General features: G+C 45.2%; 1 protein-coding gene across 1 annotated transcript in view; it reads left to right on the top strand.

Annotated features, from left to right (window-relative positions):
• Positions 1–22,241, top strand: part of LOC148521894 (solute carrier family 22 member 2-like) — a 78,859-nt gene that overhangs the window by 44,896 nt on the left and 11,722 nt on the right. The window contains exons 4-7 of the mRNA XM_088474484.1: positions 6,024–6,192; positions 9,143–9,257; positions 18,747–18,853; positions 22,017–22,231. Of these exons, the coding sequence (XP_088330610.1) occupies positions 6,024–6,192; positions 9,143–9,257; positions 18,747–18,853; positions 22,017–22,231 (606 nt within the window). The remainder of the gene's footprint in view (positions 1–6,023; positions 6,193–9,142; positions 9,258–18,746; positions 18,854–22,016; positions 22,232–22,241) is intronic.

Genomic DNA, 22,241 nt, shown 5'->3' with positions numbered 1-22,241 from the left:
ATCAGTGCTGTTGTGTGTAGTGTAACGCGTTTCCCTGTCTCCAGACTGCTTCCTCGGTGGCTCATGTGCAGAATGGGTCTTGCACATGGGTAGTTGCCCCCGCCATTGGAGATGTATGCTAAGGTGCACACCATTGAGTTTGTGTACATCTCTGAAGCAGGCCCAGAGTTTCTTTAATTAAGATTATAGGAGAACAAATAATTGTAAGAACAGTTCTCCAGAACAATTGACTGTGTATATTTTCAAAATTTCAAAGGCCTTATTTTAAGATTCATTGAAATATATTACATATATTGAACTTTTTATGCATTGTAATCTGTTGAATGTGCTATAGTCCTTCTAAAAATATTTAATTTTCTAAATATTCTCTACTGCTCTACAAGTTCATTATACCCATTTTACACCAAAGTCTCGGGTCTGACCCGGGATTTGGAACAAGTTTCCAACCTGGATCAGACCTGGAACAGACCCCTTTTACACCACGGCACTGTTCACACCGCAGCCGGGTCTGCAGTGACCTGGCCCTTCTGGCGTTGCAGTGGATGCTTGGAGATGATGTCGGCCAATCGGGCAGCATGCGGTATGATTCGGGTCATCGTGACCCGGATCGCGCCATTTACACTGCAGGGAGACATGGGAACGAGCCATGGCCAACCCTGCTAGCTCCCCTGAGTTCGATCCCCCGGGTCCCTGGTGGATCCGTTTACACTGAGAAAAATCCCGGGTTGAAGCACGTTAACGGTATTAGTAAGAAATAGAAATAACTCCATCAAATGATGTGATTAAAACTGTGATAAACCAATAGAATATATAATGCAAAAATGCAAGTATAACAAAGTATTTCATTTTCCTTTTATATTTATTTACTAATTTTATTAACGTTTAGTGCCATAACAAACCACTGATGATCCCAAGGAAGAGCCAAAGCTCTAGTTATATAGCTCCCATCAGTTCCTTTTGAGGACTCATACTTACATGTCCCTCACTCCTTCTACTGTACCTCTTTTTAGCCTAATGCACAGATCAGTATGTATGTGTTGACATAATCCTAATGCAGCACGTCAACACTGAGGGCCTGATTCAGCAAGGATCACAATTGCAAAGCTGCATGCAGGCAGCTTGCAATTCCGTCCTTGCTAATATGTAAATGCAGCAGGAGGTGTATGACACCTAATGCTGCATTTGCGATACCAGCACTGCGACCAAGGTCACAGGCTGGGATCACCATCGCGACCATCGGTGGCCAGCTAAGTAAGCCTCAGCTTACTCAGGCTGGCTGGCTTGCGAGGCCAGGACACTGCTTTGGTCGATGCAGTACCTGGCCTTGCCACTTGTTTGCAATGCTGAATCAGCACCTGAGTACGCTAACCTCTATCCATAAACTCTAACCCTCCCCCGCCTAAGCCTCTCTCTGCAGCCTAACTCTCCCCCGCCTAAGCATCCCCTGCAGACTAACCCTCTCCCACCTAACCCTCCACTCGCAGACTAACCCTAAAGCAGGTATTCTGCAGAATGTATGCATTTCACAAGTTGACATTGCGAACTTGTCAACATTCTACAGATGTCGGCATTTTCCATGTTGACATTTGAACAATGTAGACATCATAATTGTTGACATTATGGCTCTCAACATTTTGTAGTTCTACATGGTGACTGTATAGTACATGTACAATTAAACTGAAATGTTTACATTTGAAGCATGGGTAAGTATACTATTCCATTTACTGTGACTTGTGGTGGTTTTCACATCTCCATCAATAACATATTGGATATTTTATAGTGAGGTCTCTCCTTAACTGAAAGTCTAATATTAGGCTACTTGACAAATCCTGGACAATTTTATTCAAGAAGAAAGAAAGCATCCTATACAGTGCACTGAACCAACTAATTCTAAAACTTATACTTTTATTGGTATGTGGTACTACATACCAATAAAAGTATAAGTTTTAGAATTAGTTGGTTCAGAGTGCACCGTATAGGATGCTTTCTTTCTTCTTGAATAAAATTGTCCATGGTTTATAGCATCATGGTAGCACTATCATTAAAAAAAATTTTGGAAAAGAAATATATAGAAATTTAGAGTTGAGGTAATTGAATACCTATCTATAAAAAAGATTAATGGAATTTATGAGGTTTGAACCTAAGGTAATATAATATAGTACATACCTAGTCCTTTGGACACTGGTGCGGGATTTGTTCACAACAAGTTTCTACTTGACAAATCCTGTCTATGACATATTTGACCATAATTCCAAAAATATTAGAAACACAGTGAGAAGGTTGCACCCATCCACACACAAAAATGTATATAAAAGTATATGTACGTAAATAGGGCCTGATTCAGCTTGGATCTCAGGTCTGCATTCACACGCAACCGGTCGATATTTGCGGTCTGTGCATGTGTATGCACCGCTGTGCACGAACCACCCGCTGCAAACGCAGTGACTACGCAGACCCATCGCCGAGAGATTGACATGAAGTGCCGTTTGTCGGTTGTGATGGGGGATGGGGTGGTCGGGGAAACACAGCTGTGCCTCTGCGTTTGAACGCAGCTACAGGGGTATGCATAATTAAGCCCCAGCGACGGCATTTGTAGCCAGAGCTCTGCATGGCGACAGGAAGCTTCGCAGGTTGTGAGACATGCCAAGCTCAACCACAACTCTGTATATGGGTCCAATGTTTCTCGATGTTTTCGCTGACCAGCACATTAATGTAATGGGAAGTGGGCGACTTTATAAGCTGGTGGGTGTCTTGGCATAGTGCTGTGATTGCTGTGCGATCACATTCATTTGCATATGTTCGCAACGTGCAGGTGCATGCGAACGCAGTCCTGCGATCCAAGCTGAATCAGGCCAATAGTCCACAAAATCTTAGATGAAAAATATGGTCCTTGTTTGTAGTCTGTTTAGAAGCGATAATCCCAGTAGATGTGGTTCTCTGTGTACATAAATGGGGAGAAGTAAAGGAAAACTAGTGTAGTACGTTCAAATCCGTATGGGAAACACGGTGGTATATGATGGATGTTCCAAATATTTGCTACAGGTAACTACTGTACGTTCCTCCACCTTTATGAGTATAAAAGATGGCGTACCGTACTCACACATCAGGTGTGTAGGATCCACCTATATACAGTCAGGTGCATAAATATTGGGACATTGACAGAATTTTCATATTTTGGCCTCTATTCACCACCACAATGGCTTTGAAATGAAACAAACAAGATGTGCTTTAACTGCAGACTTTCAGATTTAATTTGAGGGTAATTACATCCAAATCAGGTGAACGGTGTAGGAATTCCAACGGTTTCTCTATGTGCCTCCCACATTTTAAGGGGCCAAAAGTAATGGGACTATCAACTCAAAAGCTATTTCATGGACAGGTGTGGGCTATTCCCTCGTTATTTCATTATCAATTAAGCAGGTAAAAGGTCTGGAGTTGATTCTAGGTGTGACATTTGCATTTGGAATCAGTTGCTGTTGACTCTCAATATGAGATCCAAAGAGCTTCACTATCAGTGAAGCAAGCCATCATTAGGCTGAAAAATCAAAACAAACCAATCAGAGAGATAGCAAAAACATTAGGTGTGGCCAAATCAACTGTTTGGAACATTCTTAAAAAGAAAGAACGCACCGGAGAGCTCAGCAACACCAAAAGACCCAGAAGACCACGGAAAACAACTGTGGTGGATGACAGAAGAATTATTTCTCTGGTGAAGAAAAACCCCTTTCAGAACAGTTGGCCAAATCAAGAACACTCTCCAGGAGGTTGGTGTAGATGTGTCAAAGTCAACAATCAAGAGAAGACTTCACAAGAGTGAATATAGAGGGTTCACCACAAGATGTAAACCATTGGTGAGCCTCAAAAACAGGAAGACCAGATTAGAGTTTGCCAAACAACATCTAAAAAAGCCATTACAGTTCTGGAACAACATCCTATGGACAGATGAGACAAAGATCAACTTGTACCAGAGTGATGGGAAGAGAAGAGTATGGAGAAGGAAAGGAACTGCTCATGATCCAAAACATACCACCTCATCAGTGAAGCATGGTGGTGGTAGTGTCATGGCGTGGGCATGTATGGCTGCCAATGGAACTGGTTCCCTTGTATTTATTGATGATGTGACTGCTGACAAAAGCAGCAGAATTAATTCTGAAGTGTTTCGGGCAATATTATATGAACATTTTCAGTCAAATGCTTCAGAACTCATTGGACGGCGCTTCACAGTGCAGATGGACAATGACCTGAAGCATACTGCAAAAGCAACCAAAGAGTTTTTTAAGGCTAAAAAGTGGAATGTTATGCAATGGCCAAGTCAATCCCCTGACCTGAATCTGATTGAGCATGCATTTCACTTGATGAAGACAAAACTGAAGGGAAAATGCCCTAAGAACAAGCAGGAATTGAAGACATTTGCAGTAGAGGCCTGGCAGAGCATCACCAGGGATGAAACCCAGCATCTGGTGATGTCTATGCGTTCCAGACTTCAGGCTGTAATTGCCTGCAAAGGATTTGCAACAAAGTATTAAAAAGTGAAAGTTAGATTTAGGATTGTTTAGTTTGTCCGATTACTTTTGGCCCCTTAAAAAGTGGGAGGCACATATAGAAACCGATGTAATTCCTACACCGTTCTCCTGATTTGGATGTAATTACCCTCAAATTAAATCTGACAGTCTGCAGTTAAAGCACATCTTGTTTGTTTCATTTCAAAGCCATTGTGGTGGTGAATAGAGGCCAAAATATGAAAATTCTGTCAATTCTGCCCAATTCTGCACCTGACTGTAGGTTTCTTTATGTCTGGTCTTGCTCATCTGGTGAAGGATAATGCCCATTGTGTATAGGAAACAAAATATTACCCTACTCACGGTATAAAGTGTTTAGATGTCCTTATAAATATTTATTTTTGGTTTCTTCCTTTTGACTTGACTCCTCATTTATAACCCAAAGGATCCCTTTTGCAATCCTAGCTTGACTGGTCCTCTTTTTGGTTTTGTTTCCCAATTCAGATCCTCAGGGTTCAGTGAAAAGTATGTACAAGTCCATAGAATAAAAAATGTGTAGAATCTTGATCTGGACCTCCACCTTTATCCATATAGATAGCGCTTTACCCTCTTTACATTAAACTCACAGCATGAGGCACTTGTAAAAGCATGTACAATAATCTCCAATGATAAGGGACTTCTTGGGGATCTTTGATTTCTTTCCACTATACCTCCAATGTCTGATTACCCAGAATAGAAAGGAGTGGTCATATAGTGTAAAATCATTTTTTTTATAGCCACAAAAGTTATACTCACACATAAAAAAAACAAGTTGGACTCCTACCAGATAAGATATTGATGTTGTGCCTGGGTTGTACTTTACTCCTGTGCATCCAGTCCTAACCATCAGGAGCCACCAATGCTGAAGACCTTCCCCACCGACACATTTCGTTTTACAGGAGATCTTTATATTTTATATTATAATGAATCTTTATACAGGTTGAGTCTCCTATATCCAAATATTCCGAAATACGGAATATTCCAAAATACTGACTTTTTTAGCATGACTGAGATGGTGAAGCCTTTGCTTTCTGATGGTTCAATGTAAACAAACTTTGCTTAAGGCACAAAATTATTAATAATATTGTATACAATTACCTGCAGGCTGTGTGTATAAGGTGTATATGAGACATAAATGCATTCTGTGTTTAGATTTAGGTCCAATTCCCAAGATCTCATGATGGTATGCAAATATTCCAAAATACGGAATATTCCGAGATCCAAAATACAGTTGGTCCCAAGCATTTTGGGTATGGGAGACTCAACCTGTATATGAGCCATTTGACCAGATCTATTAGCCATATATTTGTGTTTGGTGCCAAATGACCAAATTACAAAGTCACTTATTACTTATAGGCCTAACATTGCATCACTGCTAGATCATTTTCTGCTAAAGCCAATAGCATCTAATTGTAATAGTTTAATACAATGTTTTGGTGCTTTGAGATATATTTATACTTTTCTAACCTTTCTGACCATCTTCAGTTGCAGAGTTTGTTGGCTTGGAGCATAGAAAAACAATTGGAATTATCTATCAAGCTGCATTCACTGTTGGACTTGTGGTGCTTGCAGGAGTGGCTTACCTCATTACTAACTGGAGATGGCTGCAGCTGGCAGTCACATTGCCAAACTTTGCATTCTTAACATATTATTGGTAAATGTCCTTACCCTACCTAACACACATAACAAACCTGAATTTCATGAATCATATTATAATATAACATAAATCACACTCTAATTATAATACAGTAATAGACAATTAACACTCTAATTTAGCTGTAACTACATATTTTATAAGGTTGTATGCTTTATGATTTTATTTGCATTATGAATTCCTACTTAACCTAAGGACGCTGTTTAGCGTTGCGTACGCATATGAATTAATTGCTTTCCAGACTTTGAGTGTGGTTCCAAAGCACAAAGGTTATTATTCACATAAAAAGCATATAGTTACACGCCTTAATCTATAATACAAATAGCGCAAAGGTTATACAAAGTACAAGGTACAGTCAATACATATGCATGCGCTCTGGATCCAGATTTCCCTGCATCAACTATGAAACCTCCGTCAACAGAAAAAAAGAAAGATGACTAACTACCAGATCTAGAGTGCTTGCATATAAACCCTTGCAGAGATAGGCAATACAATAGAACAAGTTGGCATAATCCCATTGGTTCTTCTTCCTGGTTCTTCTGTTACGATACAGTTCATAGGTCAGTTCGTATTGTAATCGTTCAGCCCTCCAGCAGCTCTTTGTGTGCATTTTCCCGCCGAAGAACAAGTCTAAACTGGCTAATAAACATTACATTACAGAGTACATTTCAATGCCTATCTCTCTATGATCCATAATTCGCAGACGCATGTTGCGATCTCCTTGCCAATGGAACCGGAGATCTGTAAATAAACAGTGGTTTAGAATGGCACCAAACATGGTCTGCTTATCATCTACTAAACCTTAGATACCAAATATATGTATTTCACAATAGACTTGATAAAGTATAAAACCTCTAATATTAACCTTAATGCTAGGGATCCTTTCTGTGTAAGTATGCAGTGTGTCGGTGTGGGGATATTAAGAAAAGACGCTAGCATGCATTGTGCGTCTACGTGTTTGTGGAGTACACCATGGTACATGCTTTGCAGGGTTGTTCATATTATATGGACTAATAAATGTACGTATTTGTATAATGAGGACTTTTAACCTGGGGCAGTGGCAGACGCACAACGCTAATAATCATAACAGCGCTGTACACGGGGTATCGTAAAGTCGCTACTATGCGTGGTACGTTTTATGTGCAGAGTGCTTTAATAAACAGCGCAACTGTGCGCTGTGCGTCTTGTATATTATATGTATGATTTACTGTGCGTATGGGGTATGGTAGGACTTTTAACAACATGCGGTAGCAATGTAATCGCACAATGCTAATAATAGCATATTAGCATCGCACACAATGGTTTCAGGCTGACGACGCAAGATAGCGTCGTCAGGGGCAACATAAAATGGGTCGTGCAGATTTAAATTTTACAATTTAGGTCTCAGCCAACCATCCGGCTTCGACAGCACATAGCCTTTTTAATGGTGTAGATGCGATGACAATATCTCAGGGAAAGCCATTTGCATCAACAACATTAAAGTCACTTTGCATAGCATTAAATATAATATCATAGAATGAAATTACAAGATAGGAGTTTTTTCATGCCTGTACCCATAACCCATAGCGTTTAGAGAATATGGGCATTATTCAGTCATGCACGCAATGTCGATAACATACGCAGTTGGCCGATGTTGCAAGTCTGCCCATACGTCCCAATCGTTGCCGCTTAGATTAGCAGTAAAGAATCGGACGCAGGTTCTGTGATTTTTAGTGGGCGTATCTGGGAGGTAACGGGGAGAACTAAGCCAATCCGGGCGTGTTGCTAAAAGCGGGCAAACACGCATGGCCACTCACGTCAGGCCGTACTCAGATGGACACACTGCGCCTCTCTCACTCTCTCCAACTAATGCTGTTTTCTAAAGGTAAAACACTTGCACGATGATGTGCAGGTGTAAAGAACACACTGACCTTCTGGATGCTGAACGTCTTGTCTTTTATTGTCAGTCTGTTACCGGCTATGAGCTGCTACAGTAAGTTATAACCATACAATGGGTCATAATGCAGCCTTACACCAACCTGCAACTTATGGTGCACAATTTCTGTGTTGATTACAGTGAGAAATACCTCATTATTATCGTAATAACTAGGCTGAATTTATGCTTTTACTTCAATATTGGTTTGTGATGTGTATTTTACACTTGTTGATAGAAGTATGGAACAGGCTGTTCAGCAGGTGTGGTCCCCTGTTAGAGTGAGTGTGGTATAAGAGATAGATAGAATTTAGATAGATAATGTCTAGATCGATCCCAGATGTTAGACAGTTAATAGATCGACAGGTACAAAAGGTCGACAGGTACAAAAGATCGACAAACTAAAGGTCGACATGGAAGATGGCCTACAGGCACAACATGTCGACACGGTAAATGTCGACATGGAAGAAGGTCAACATGTACAAATGGTCGACATGGTCAAAGGGTCGACATGAAAATGGTCGACACCTTTTTTTGCGGAAATACCATTCTGCCCCTTGCGGGCTTTCTCCGCTCACCCCACTTCGGGCACAGTGGCTCGCTTCGCTCGCCACATGGATTTATTCCCCCTCCATGCCCACTTGGATGGTAGGGAATGACGTTGGATAGTAGGGAATGACGTTGGACACTGGCTCATCTTAAGTGCCTAACCCTAAGCCTAACCCTAAAAAAAAAAAAAAATAATGTGTCAATCATTTTTGTGTCGACCATTTTCTTGTCGACCTTTTGATCCTGTCGACCATTTGTACCTGTCGACCTTCTTACATGTCGACCTTTAGTGTGTCGACCTTTTGTACCTGTCGACCATTTGTACCTGTCGATGTATTTGACTGTCTAACATCTGGGGTCGATCTAGACATTGTCTAACTAATTACTGTCTACAGTCCAGTACCCTTTAGAGTTTGACAGGAACTGTCACATTACCCTTATGATGTTATCAATAAGATATAGGATGAGTTACATTTTCACTTGTTACAGGTGTGTTCCAGAATCACCACGATGGCTTATATCCCAAAACCGGAGAACTGAAGCTAATGTAATTATACAGCATATAGCCAAGAAGAATAACAGAGCACTGCCAAATACACTACAGGTAATAGTACACACTATATTTTGATTGTGAAAAAAAGCACCTTCTATTGATACACACACACACAGATATATAACACAAAGTTATTATTCCTGAGTACCACTGCCTCTCCTTTATGTTATGCATACTTACCGACTTTACATATCTCATCTCCGTGAGCAGCGAGAGATCTGCCTATTCTTCCAGGATGCGGGTATAGTGTGTCCTAATTCCAGCTTATACAGGATCAGCGATCACAGTAAGCCATTAAATGCGGCGGTAAGGCCATCCTGCCTAAGCTGAATGTTTTTATTTCAGATGTGGGCACCATTCCAGAGTATTGGAGCAAGTCTGGGAGTCTGGGAGAGCAGCAGAAGAACCTAGCATTGCCCTGGACATATATATTCATATTGGTCTCATATGCACTGGACAGTGTATTATTATGCAGTATTAATAATTAAGCCTATAGATGATCTAGAGCAGTGCACCCCTAACAGTGCATGTTTCCAGATCTCCTAGTTGGTGCATAGGTGTATTTATTACTGGCTGTCAAATCCACAAGTGGTGCTAATTATTTAATTTGTGATACTGAGAAGAACATGCAGCACTAGTAAAATTGTATTATATTACTATTTCTATTGTGGTCATGGTGTGGGTTGGCGGAGGGGGGTTTCTAGGTAACCAGAAACCCCCCTGCGTTTGACTATGCCCCCCTAACCAGTGATCGCGCTGAGTGGAAAAAGATGCGGGTCCCAGGAACCCCTCACTTTGAAAAGGCGGTAGTTAGCAGTTGGGGAAGAGCTGTGGGTAAAGGCAGGGAGAAGTTGGAGTAGAGCTGGAGCTAGAGGGGAGTAGGGGCAGGCAGAGCTGGGGGTAGGGAGGGGTAAGTGCAGACAGTAGTTGTGACAGGGCTGGGGGCAAGGAGCAGGCTAGGAGCAGGTAGTGCTGGTGGTAGGAAGGGGGCAATGGTAGATAGCACCTGGGGCAAGGAAGGGGTTAAGGGGAGGCAGTACTAAGGGTAGGGAGGGGGTAAGTGTAGATAGCAGCTGGGTCAGTACTGGGGTCGAGGAGGAGGTTAGGGGCAGGCAGTGCAGGGGATAAGGTGGGGGGTGCACACAGTTAACAGTCAGGGTAAATGGGTGGCATCCCTTAAAAACTGTTCTTTATATTACTGGCTGAATTCTTCTATTGGTACTTAAATATACGCACGAGTTGCACTGTATTTACTGCCTCCATTAGGGGCAAAAGAAGGATATCTAGCAGGGTGTTGCTGTAATACCTGTTCTATCGGATATGGGGGGAGTCAGTATTCATGGAGATTTATTGCAACTGGGGGGTGAGATTGCCACCAGTTAAGTGGTTAAAATAATGCTTTTAAAAAGAGAGAGAGAGAGAGAGAGAGAGAGAGAGAGGAAAGTTGGTGGGTGAGGTGGGATAGTGAAAAATGCATATGTACACTCACCTAAGTTATAGTGTGAGTGGGATCCGCGTAGATTCTGTGGAATCCGAACCGCTCTGAACGTAGGGCATCCGAGTCCACTCGAACCCTGTTCAGGTGTTCCCCGCCTGACTCGGATCCCCGTTCGGCCTCCTGCTATCGGATTCTCGTGAGAGAATCCGACAGCAGGGCTCCTCTAGTGTAGGGCAGACCGCTGTGATAGCGGTCTGCCCTACACAGACATAAACACACAGCCGTTTGTTTGTAATAGCAGCCAAGGAGAGTCAGGCAGACTCTCATTGGCTGCTGCACGGAGGGAGCCGGTTGGAGCTCACTCATGAGCTCCGTCTTCCTCCGCTGCGGGTGATGGGAGAGACGTCCCATAGTGCAGAGAGGAGCGGACGGCAACGGTCACAAGCAGGAGCGGGGATTCAGGTAAGTTGTTTTTTTTCTGTGTAAGGAGGCGCTACTGGGGGCATACTACAAGGGGCACACTACAAGGGGCATAACTACTGGGGGCACTTATTCTAATGGGGGCATACTACAAGGGGCACAACTACTGGGGGCACTTATTCAAATCGGGGCACACTACAAGGGGCATAACTACTGGGGGCACTTATTCTAATGGGGGCATACTACAAGGGGCATAACTACTGGGGGCACTTATTCTAATGGGGGGCACACTACAAGGGGCATAACTACTGGGGGCACTTATTCTAATGGGGGCATACTACAAGGGGCATAACTACTGGGGGCACTTATTCTAATGGGGGCACACTACAAGGGGCATAACTACTGGGGGCACTTATTCTAATGGGGGCACACTACAAGGGGCATAACTAGTGGGGGCACTTATTCTAATGGGGGTATACTACAAGGGGCATAACTACTGGGGGCACTTATTCTTATGGGGGCACACTACAAGGGGCATAACTACTGTGGGCACTTATTCTAATGGGGGCACACTACAAGGGGCATAACTACTGGGGGCACTTATTCTAATGGGGGTATACTACAAGGGGCATAACTACTGGGGGCACTTATTCTAATGGGGCACACTACAAGGGGCATAACTACTGGGGGCACTTATTCTAATGGGGGCATACTACAAGGGGCATAACTACTGGGGGCACTTATTCTAATGTGGGCACACTACAAGGGGCATAACTACTGGGGGCACTTATTCTAATGGGGGCACACTAAAGGGGCATAACTAGTGGGGGCACTTATTCTAATGGGGGCATACTACAAGGGGCACTTATTGTAATGGGGGCATACTAGAAGAGGCATAACTACTGGGGGCACTTATTCTAATGGGGGCATACTACAAGGGGCATAACTAATTGGGGCACAACTACTGGGGGCAGTTGTAATGGGGGCATACTACTAGGGGCACTTGTAATGGGGGCACTTGTATTGGGGGCATACTACTAGGGGCATAGTACTGGGGGCACTACTAATGGGGGCATACAACTAGGGGCACTACTAATGGGGGCATACTACTGAGGGGCACTGCATAGGGGGCACTACTACTGAGGGCATTGTGTAAGGGATACCACTGCTGGGGGCATTGTATAAGGGACACTATTGCTGTGGGCATTGTATAAGGAGCACTACTACTGTGGGCTTTGTGTATAAGGGTCACTAATGTGGACATTGTGTAAAAGGGGCACTACTGTGGGCATTGTGTAAAAGGGGCACTACTGTGTGTTGTAACATAAATAAAAGGTGTATTGTGAATCAGGGGCACTATGTGCGGTGTAATGTGAATAAGATTGTGCACTGTGACTCCTCATTGGGCCGTAGCCACCTGTGTATACAAGTTAGGGGTGAGCGGGTTCGGTTTTACTCGGTTTTACCCGGATCTTTTTATTGGCTGTCGCCGAACATGTGTTTTGGATAGCGAATGAAATCGAGCCAAAGTTGCGGTAAAGTGGCGAAAAAAACCGAGTAAAACCGAGTAAAACCGAACCCGCTCACCCCTAATACAAGTACTGTGACTCTACTGGCCGTACCCCATTGGGTGGGTGGGAGAGCTCAAGGACCATTCCATCTTGCTCTGCCTTTCATTTCTGCCACTGCTGTGTGGCAATGTATCATAGATGTGCTTTAAACTGTGATGTCTGTGCTGCTGCTCTGTCGCTTAGTAACCAGTCAGCTCACTGCAACCTTTGGCCAATAATGGTGAAAACTATAATTTAAACTGTGAGGTGGTCTAAATTGACTTTAAATGACTGGAAATGAATGTTATTGAGGTTAATAATAAAGAAAAAAAAGCCCAGTTTATGTGATTTTAGCTTTTTTTGTCAATTTTTGTAAAAAAAATCCAAATCCAAATCCAAAGCCAGTCACCGCAGTTTGGCAAATCCAAATCCAAAGCCGGACGACGAATTAGAACCAAATCCAAATCCGGCAAAAAAGGTCCGACGCATATCCTTAGATCCGCGCTGTGTGATCTTCAGGTGGGCATGAATCAGGGGTCCCTTTAAGAAGGCAAAGTCTCCACTGCAGATGTAAGGGATAGTGCGCAGCAGTGGTAGGCTGCTTCAGAGTTCTTTCTTCTGGCAGCCTCATTATGACATAATGGGGGCTGCTGCTGTACCAGGAAACCCTCGGAGAGGTCAGTTACTGGCCTCCAGTCTATACTGCATGAGCCAGATGTTCCCCACTAAACCCCATCAGAGGGCTCCGGAGCAGTGATGCTGGCCTGTCTGCAGCCATTCACTCTGGTATTCCCTGCCGGCACAGCTCTTGCTGATGGGCTTCTGGTTGGTTACAGGGTTCCTGCTGCATGTTCAACGGTGCAGCTCCTCTTCATAGTATGCACATGCATTTTGCAGAGCAGAGCTCAAGGAGGCGGAGCTGCGCAGCTGTGTCACTGTCTACTGTATCCGGCTGCCAGTAGCAACAGCAGAAATAGCCGCTGGCAGTAGGATTTGCAAAATATAAAAAAATGCCCTAAAATTACAGGGGGGAGTGGCGTGCGGCGCCTTCTGACAATTTTGGCGCCTGGAGCATGTGCTCCACTGGCTGTGATGTAAATGGCTGGGGAGGCATTGGCTAGTATCAGAGCCAGATTTACAGATACATATATGAACCAGAGGGATCATGTGGGCATTATACAAAGGTGCAGCAGTATATAGTGCTGGAAATGTGGTGTATTTTGATCAGGGATGTGCGGAAAAGGTAGAAGGGGAGTCAGTGCCTCACCTGCCATACACTTTTTACTCCAGAGTTTTGACTATAAAAATGATTAGAATAATAAAAGAAGATATTTATAATATTTTCTTGACATTTTTCTTATAATTTTTATAATAAAAACTGTGGAGTATACCTAAGTATGAGAGGAAAGACTCTGCCTCACCTGACCGCACATCACTGCTAGGGAGATGGGACAGATCTTGCTAGGTGGAGGACCCAGCCGGGCCCCTCCAGCAAGCCCGGGTAATTGGTACCCGCTCCCCCCCCTCCCAGCTCCCCTGGGAACGTATGGGGGTGGGTGAGGGAAAGGGGATGGGGTAGGGAGCAGTATAGAGCAGCAGAGAGGAGGGCAGATTAGCGGATTAAAGGGGGCGGGGATGAACAGAGCAGGGTGGGGTGGACTAGGGTGACCCGACTTCGTACATTATGTGTCAATTGTTACTTATGTTACTCATTGCTATTTTAAGCTGATTTGGACAGAATCATCTTTGTCTTCTGTTGGAGGGAAGTTCATACAGTATATGCATTGTAATTTTGTACATGGTGTAAAATGTGATGCACTGTACATGGGACAGATGCAGTTGATGCTGATTGTTGCATCGCTGTGATTGCCTTAGTCCCTAGTTTCATGACTGTGATTTTATTGGGTAACAGATCTCAATACATTATCCAATTTAGTAACTGCACAGAAAATCACAAAATGATTTGTGCTTTTTTAAACTTGAACCTTAAAATGGGTAGAGTACAGGATCCCGGCGGTCGGGATACCAGTAATCAGAATACTGACAGCAGCATCCTGATAGGATTAGGTAAGTATCCTAACCCTCCCTCTAACCCTAACCCACCTTTCCTGCAGCCTAACCCTCCTCCCCCGCAGCCTAACCCTCTCACTAGAGCTTAACCCTAACCCCTAACTATTGGCGTCACTATGGGGGTGCGGAACGTACTCAGTGACAGGAGCCGGGTGCTGCAGTGTGACATCAGCAGCACTCAGTTTCTGTCACAGAGCAGGAGCCGACAGTGCAGCACTAGCCTCCAGGGGCAGCCCAGCATCACCCTTTATGGTAGGCCACACCCCCTTTCGGGGGATACAGCGTGCGTACCGGGTGTCACCAGACCCGGTGATGCCTCTGCACCTAACCCTAATACTATTGGAATGTCAGCGGTCGGGATTCTGGAGCCGGGATTCTGACAGCTGGCATCCTGACTGCCGGGACGCCGACTACATCTGCTTAAAACAACTTGACCTATATCCTTAAAGGCTTATATGCTAATTTTAAAAACTCTAAAAATAATAAAGGTTAAGCAGTTACTCTTATTATATAGCAGTTTTATTGTATATTTGAACCCTTACTTATAAAATGAACAAAGCTAGGCAAAGGGGTCAATCTAATTAGGTGCGAATTGTGGGGTGCGAGATGCTATTTTCACTTTGAATTTGCATAGCGAATTCATTTTGCAATCCAATTACCAACTCGCACTGAACCAGTCAGACTGAGGAGCTCATTCAGACCCGATTGCTAGGCAGCGGCTGCTCGCTCTTGCCGATAATGGCACATCTGCGCAAGCGTATGGCTTGCAATGCGCGTGCGCAAGCCAGTCTTAGCGATCGGGAATTGAGCGCTCGTTGCACACAGACTGGCCGCTACTTTGAGTGACAGATTGCGCCGTTTAAGGGTGGTAACAGGGGAAGGTGTCTTGGCGTCACAACGGAGTTTAATGGGTGTGTATAATTAGCAAAGTAGCGTAATTGAACACGTCACTTGGTTGATTTTTAGCCTGAACTGCTCGCAGTGCTTGCGGGAGGGTAGGGTCTATCATAAGTGCTGCGAGCAGCTCTGATGGCCCTCGATGTTCCCGATTAAATACACACTTCCTGGAGATGACGTGAGCAGCGAGTGACAGGTGGGAGGTTTTATAGTCCTATGTACGTTCATTGCCATCGCTCTATCTTGGACATAGAGGGCGTCCTTACACCGCAAATTTGCATACCCAGCCCCTTTTGCAAGCGAGCGTCCGCTGCTTAGCGATCGGGTCTGAATGAGCTTCTGAATTCGCAACTTTCCACTCGCACCTCCCTGAAGGTGAGAGAAGGAAAGAAAAATCTTTATTTTAACGTTAAAATGTTGGGACACTGGCCCTGATTCAGAGCCGGACGCTATGAATCAGGGCCGTCCCTCTGAATTTAAGAGCGGCCTCCTGGCCGCTTGCATAGCCATCATTTTGTCGAGCGGCTAAAATGATGGTCGCGATGGTCAAGACCATCGCGACCATCGGGCTTGTGACGAGACCCTTGTGGTAGGGTCTCGTTGCTGCAAGCCCTGGTGTGCTTTTGGCTCTATCAGAGCCAAAAGCACTCCCACTGACATCACTAGTGATGTCAGTGGGGCCGGCCGGAGGCATAGGCGTTCCCATGGGAACGCCTCCGTCTGGGCAGCCACGCCTCCGGCACGCCCACCAAAGGGGGCGTGCTGTCAATCACCATAGTCAGCATGCCCCCTTTGGTGCGAGACCCATAGCGACGGCTTGGCCGTCGTTATTCGGGTCTCGCGCATGTGCACGTTGGAGCTGGCTCCGTCGTGCGCATGCGCACTTGGCCAACATCGACCCGCTTGCGAGCGCTCACGAGCGGGTTTGAATCCGGCCCACTGGCCAGATGCTCTGACAGAGCGCTCGCTCTGAATCAGGGCTGTCCTTCTCTTTTTTTAGAGCGGCCTCCTGGCCGCCAGCATAGCTGTGGGTTACCAAAAAGATGGTCGCGAAAAAAAAAAAAAGATGGTCGGCCAAAAAGATGGTCGCGATGGTCAAGACCATTGCGACCATCGGGCTTGCGACGAGACCCTTGTGGTAGGGTCTCGTTGCCGCAAGCCCTGGAGTGCTTTTGGCTCTATCCCATGGAAACGCCTCCATATGGGCAGCCATGCCCCCGGCACGCCCCCAAAGGGGGCATGCTGTCACTCACCATCGACAGCACCCCCCCTTTGTAGCAAGACCCGGATCGTCAGCTTGCTCGTCGCTATCCGGGTCTTGCACATGCGCACGACGGAGCCGCCCCCGTCGTGCGAATGCGCACTGGGCCAACATCGACCCGCTTGCGAGAGCTCAGCGCTCGCGAGCGGGTCTGAATCAGGCCCACTCTGCTGGACCCCTTGGGGGAGGGGGAATGTCCTCAAATTACCCCCAAATCATCTTTTCGTTAGTTTAGGCACCCCAAATTTAATTACAATAATTTTTCAGTTGAAAAATTATTGTTTTTATAATTTTTTTCAATTTTTCAAGGTGCCATCAAAGTACCCCGAAATCACCCTTTTTCCTACTTTTTTTGCATTTTTCGTTTAATTAGTCAGAGATTAAACTAAAAAAGTTTGTTTTTTATCCTTTTCTTGGCAGGCAGCATCATTGTACACGTCAAGTGATCGCAGTGCTTGCGGCAAGGTATAGTCAACCTCAAGCACTGGGAGCACAACCGATGGTGCTCGATGTACCAATGTTTTCATGCACTTCCAGGAGATGACGTGCGCAAGTGGGCGTCTTATAAATTGCTGGAAGGTGTCTGCATACTTATTTATTAACAGTTTCTTATATAGCGCAGCATATTCCGTTGCGCTTTACAATTGGAAACATTAATAGAACAAAACTGGGTAATAACAGACAGATATATAGGTAGGAAGGCCCTGCTCGCAAGCTTACAATCTATAGGGAAATAGGCATTGATACACAAGGATAGGTGCTATAGCAATTTTGGTCCAGCCAGAATGCGGAGTTTCTTGGTGGGCTGCATGATCCAGTGAAACAGAAATATCGGCCAAATGTCAGAAGGATGAGAAAGAAAGACAATGTGTGAGGTTATGTGAGGACTGTGAAAGGGGATGTAATTAGACATGGAAGTTATGAAGGTTATGTGGGCGGTTCTGGAATCTGATAAGCTTGCCTGAAGAGGTGAGTTTTCAGGGAACGCTTGAAGGATTGGAGACTAGAGGTAAGTCTTATTGTGCGTGGTAAGGCATTCCATAGAGTGGGTGCAGCCCGAAGAAAGTCATGTAACCATGAATGGGAGCAAATAATGCGTGGGGATGAGAGATGCAGATCTTGTGCTGAGCGCAGAGGTTGGGTTGGGAGATATTTTGATGGCTCCTTATGTGTAAGTAAAAGTATTTTGTATTGAATACGGTAGAAAATCGGCAACCAATGGAGGGACTGGCAGAGCGGGGCAGCAGACGATGAACGTTTGGCAAGGAAGATAAGCCTTGCAGCTGCATTCATAATGGATTGTAATGGCGATAGTCTGTTTTTGGGAAGACCAGTAAGGAGACTATTGCAATAGTCAATGCGGGAAATAATGAGTGCATGGATTAGAGTTTTTGCAGTGTCTTGTATGAGATATAGCTCAATTTTGGATATGTTTTTTAAATGTATGTTGCATGATTTAGAGACAGATTTAATGTGGGAAACAAAGGACAGTTCAGAGACAAGGATGACACCAAGGCAGCAAGCTTGTGGGGCAGGGTGGATTGTCGAGTTATCAACAGTGATTGAGAAATCAGGTTGGTAACTGTTATTGGCTGGTGGAAATATAATTAATTCTGTTTTAGAAATATTAAGTTTCAGGTGGTGAGACGACATCCAAGATGAAATGGCAGAAAGACATTCAGTGACACGGACCAGTACAGATGGTGTATACACAAAGTGATCGCACGCCAAGACATAGTGGGCGTGCTAATGCCTTGCCGTACAATCGCCGGCCTTGCTGGGCATGTGCTGGATTTGCATATGCTGGGAGCGAGCGAATGCATCTAGCGAGCGGGTCTGAATGAGCTCCTTAGCTTATTAAGCTATTATTGTGAAACCTATATATGTACTCTTTTTAATTACAGAATCTGACTACAATTGAGGAATCTGGTGATAAGCAAATTCCATCTTTCACACACCTTGTTAAAACACCTCAGATTAGGAAACACACTTTCATTCTGATGTATGTCTGGTAAGGAGCTCTATTTAAAGTACCTTGCTGTTAAACTGATTCTTCAAAAGGTCGACACACTAAGGGGTAAATTTACTAAGATGGGAGTTCTATTAAGAAGTGATGTTGCCCATACCATCCAATCAGATTCCAGGTATTATCTTCTAGCAGGTGCTAGATAAATGAGAAGTAGAATCTGATTGGTTGCTAAGGGCAACATCACTTCTTAAATAGAACTCCCATCTTAGTAAATTTCCCCCTATATGTCGACATATAAGAAGGTCGACAGGCACAAATGATCTACAGGGTCAAAAGGTGGAAAAAAAAATTGTTGCCACAAAAATAGTGGACAACTTTTTTATTCTAACCCTAAACTTCACCCTAAACCTCCCCTTGGTGCCTAACCGTCGGGGTAGGTGTCTGACCCTAACCGTCCCTTCTAGTGCCTACCCCTAACCCTCTGGTAAGTGCCTAACCCTCCCTCCTAGTGCCTATCCCTTACCATCGGGGTAAGTGCCTAAGCCTAACCCTAAAAAAAATATTTGTGACAACCATTTTTGTGTTGACCTTTTGACACTATCAACAATTTGTACTTGTGGACATTGTTACATGTCGACCTTTAGTGTGTCTACCTTTAATCCCCGTCAACCTATTGACTGTCTGAGACCTGGTGTCTATCTAGATATTGGCAACCTTTTTACTGTGTATCTTTAGTCCCGATCCTGGATAATACAGAGTAGGCCTCTCTGAGACATAAGTGTAAATCCACTTACCGTATATACTCGAGTATAAGCCGAGTTTTTCAGCACATTTTTTGTGCTGAAAAAGTACCCCCTTGGCTTATACTCGAGTGAAGTGTAGCGCTGCCCGGACGGAGTTCGGTCAGCGCTACACAACACAAACACACAGCCGCCAGAGCCGGCAGCTGTTTGTTTGCTGTAATCAGCAGCCGCTGAGAGTCTGTCAGACTCTCAGCGGCTGCTGCTGCTCCCACTGCGGGAGCCATCTTCCGGCTCCCGCAGTGGGTAATGGGACAGACGTCATGAGTAATAACGTCTCTCCCATGCAAAGGGGCCGGAGGAGCTGTTAGCGGCGAGACCAGGAGCGGGAGTTTCAGGTAAGTGATTTTTTTTTTAATTCTTTTTACGTCTCTCTCTACTGGGGGGGGGACTACTGGGGGCACTACCAGGGGGCGATTACTACAGGGGGCACTACCAGGGGGGGATTACTACAGGGGGCACTAAAAGGGGGGATTACCACTGGGGGCACTACCAGGAGGGATTACTACTGGGGGCACAACCAGGGGGAATTACTACTGGAGGCACTACCAGTTGCTGCCATTTCCCACCCTAGGCTTATACTCGAGTCAATAAGTTTTCCCAGTTTTTTGTGGTAAAAGTAGGTACCTCGGCTTATATTCGGGTCGACTTATACTCGAGTGTATACGGTAGTAGGTGCAATTCTGAACCTTGGCAAAACCATGTTATTCTATGTTCAGATTTAGAGGTGGGATAGGAGGTGGGTCCTAGTTCAGCTTTAAACCCATTGTTAAAGTAAAACTACTCAGTATTTGTGCACTACAGGCAAAAGAAGCAGTCATTTACATTGTGACATGGTTTGTCCAGGTGCAAATTTGCACCTCGTAGCTAACTTTACTTCTGGTTCTAGATTAATTTACTATAGAATTTACTACAGTAAAAAAATCTTGTAATTGTTCCTTCATCCTTTATCTCTCTCTTGTCTGAAAATTAACAATTATCTCTGTAGTTGTACAATTTAAAAAATATTGAAACTTATAGAAAATACCAAATACCTATAGGCCCATATACCAGAAATTAAATAGAGCAGTTCTGCGTTTTGCAGATGATTGTGTACAAAAGAATCTTCCATGTATGGGTTTCACTGATTGCCGATATCTATGACCAAAAAGTGTTTGGAATATGTGAATCTTGTCCACCAATATGTTGGATTTTGCTGACCAATCAGGGCTGTAGATTGCCAATGTATTATAGTGATCAGCCATTTTGCAGACCGTTTCATCAATAGAACAATACATTAAAATTTTCATATGACTAGTAAAATGACGACCCTTTAATATGATGTTAGGGCACTTGGGAGGCCAATTCTGGGATCGGGATCCCGGGATTTTGGCCTAAAAATGGTCGGTATTGAATCCCGGGACTGGAAGCTTCCAATCCCAGAATTCGCAATTGACCTCCCTAGTGGTGACTTCGGAGGGAGCCAGGCGGTGGTGACTGGGGAGTGAGCTGGGCAGCAGTGACTCACTGCTGCCCGGCTCCCTCCCTAGTCACTGCCGCCTGGCTCCCTCCTTAGTCACTGCCGCCTGGCTCCCTCCCTAGTCACTGCCACCTGGCTCCCTCCCTAGTCACCGCTGCCTGGCTCCCTCCCTAGTCACCGCTGCCTGGCTCCCTCCCTAGTCACCGCTGCCTGGCTCCCCCCCCAGTCACTGCAGTTTGGCTCTCTCCCTAGTCACCGCTGCCTGGCTCCCTCCCTAGTCACTGCCGCCTGGCTCCCTCCCTAGTCACCGCTGCCTGGCTCCCTCCCTAGTCACCGCTGCCCAGCTCCCTCCCTAGTCACTGCCGCCTGGCTCACTCCCTAGTCACCGCGGCCTGGGTCTCTCCCTTGTCACCGCAGCCTGGCTCCCTCCCTAGTCACTGCCGCCTGGCTCCCTCCCTAGTCACCGCTGCCTGGCTCCCTCCCTAGTCACTGCCGCCTGGCTCACTCCCTAGTCACTGCGGCCTGGGTCCCTCCCTGGTCACCGCAGCCTGGCTCCCTCCCTAGTCACCGCTGCCTGGCTCCCTCCCTGGTCGCCGCAGCCTGGCTCCCTCCCTAGTCACCGCTCCCTGGCTCCCTCCCTAGTCACCGCCGCCTGGCTCTCTCCCTAGCACCGCCGCCTGGCTCCCTCCCTAGTCACCGCTGCCTGGCTCCCTCCCTAGTCACCGCTGCCTGGCTCCCTCCCTAGTCACCGCAGCCTGGCTCCCTCCCTAGTGAAGCGACTACTTAATGATATTGTATAAAATCCCTGCCTTTTTATTAGTCCCACCCCATTCCCCTTCCCCAAATGGTACCATGTCCAATCCTGAGTAAGTTGGGCTGTAACCTAATGTAGGAGTACTTGATGTAGCTAAGCAATTCACATTTCCATCATTTCCTATATTTTCAGGTTTGCCTGTGCTGTTATTTACCAGGGACTGATTATGCACATGGGAGCTTCCAGCAGTGACATTTACTTAGACTTTTTTATCTCGGCTATGGTTGAATTCCCTGCTGCCTTTATAATAATAGTTACAGTGGATCGTATTGGCCGCCGGTATCCGTGGGCTGTGGGATGCATAATAACAGGGCTAGCATGCCTTGTTACTGCTTTCATTCCCGAAGGTAAGCAATA

The sequence above is a fragment of the Taudactylus pleione genome, unplaced genomic scaffold (assembly GCF_031769625.1).
Source record: "Taudactylus pleione unplaced genomic scaffold, aTauple2 ptg000154l, whole genome shotgun sequence".
In the NCBI taxonomy this organism is placed as follows: domain Eukaryota; kingdom Metazoa; phylum Chordata; class Amphibia; order Anura; family Myobatrachidae; genus Taudactylus; species Taudactylus pleione.
Note: the sequence above shows the minus strand (reverse complement) of the source record. Positions and strands in the feature narration are given on the sequence as shown.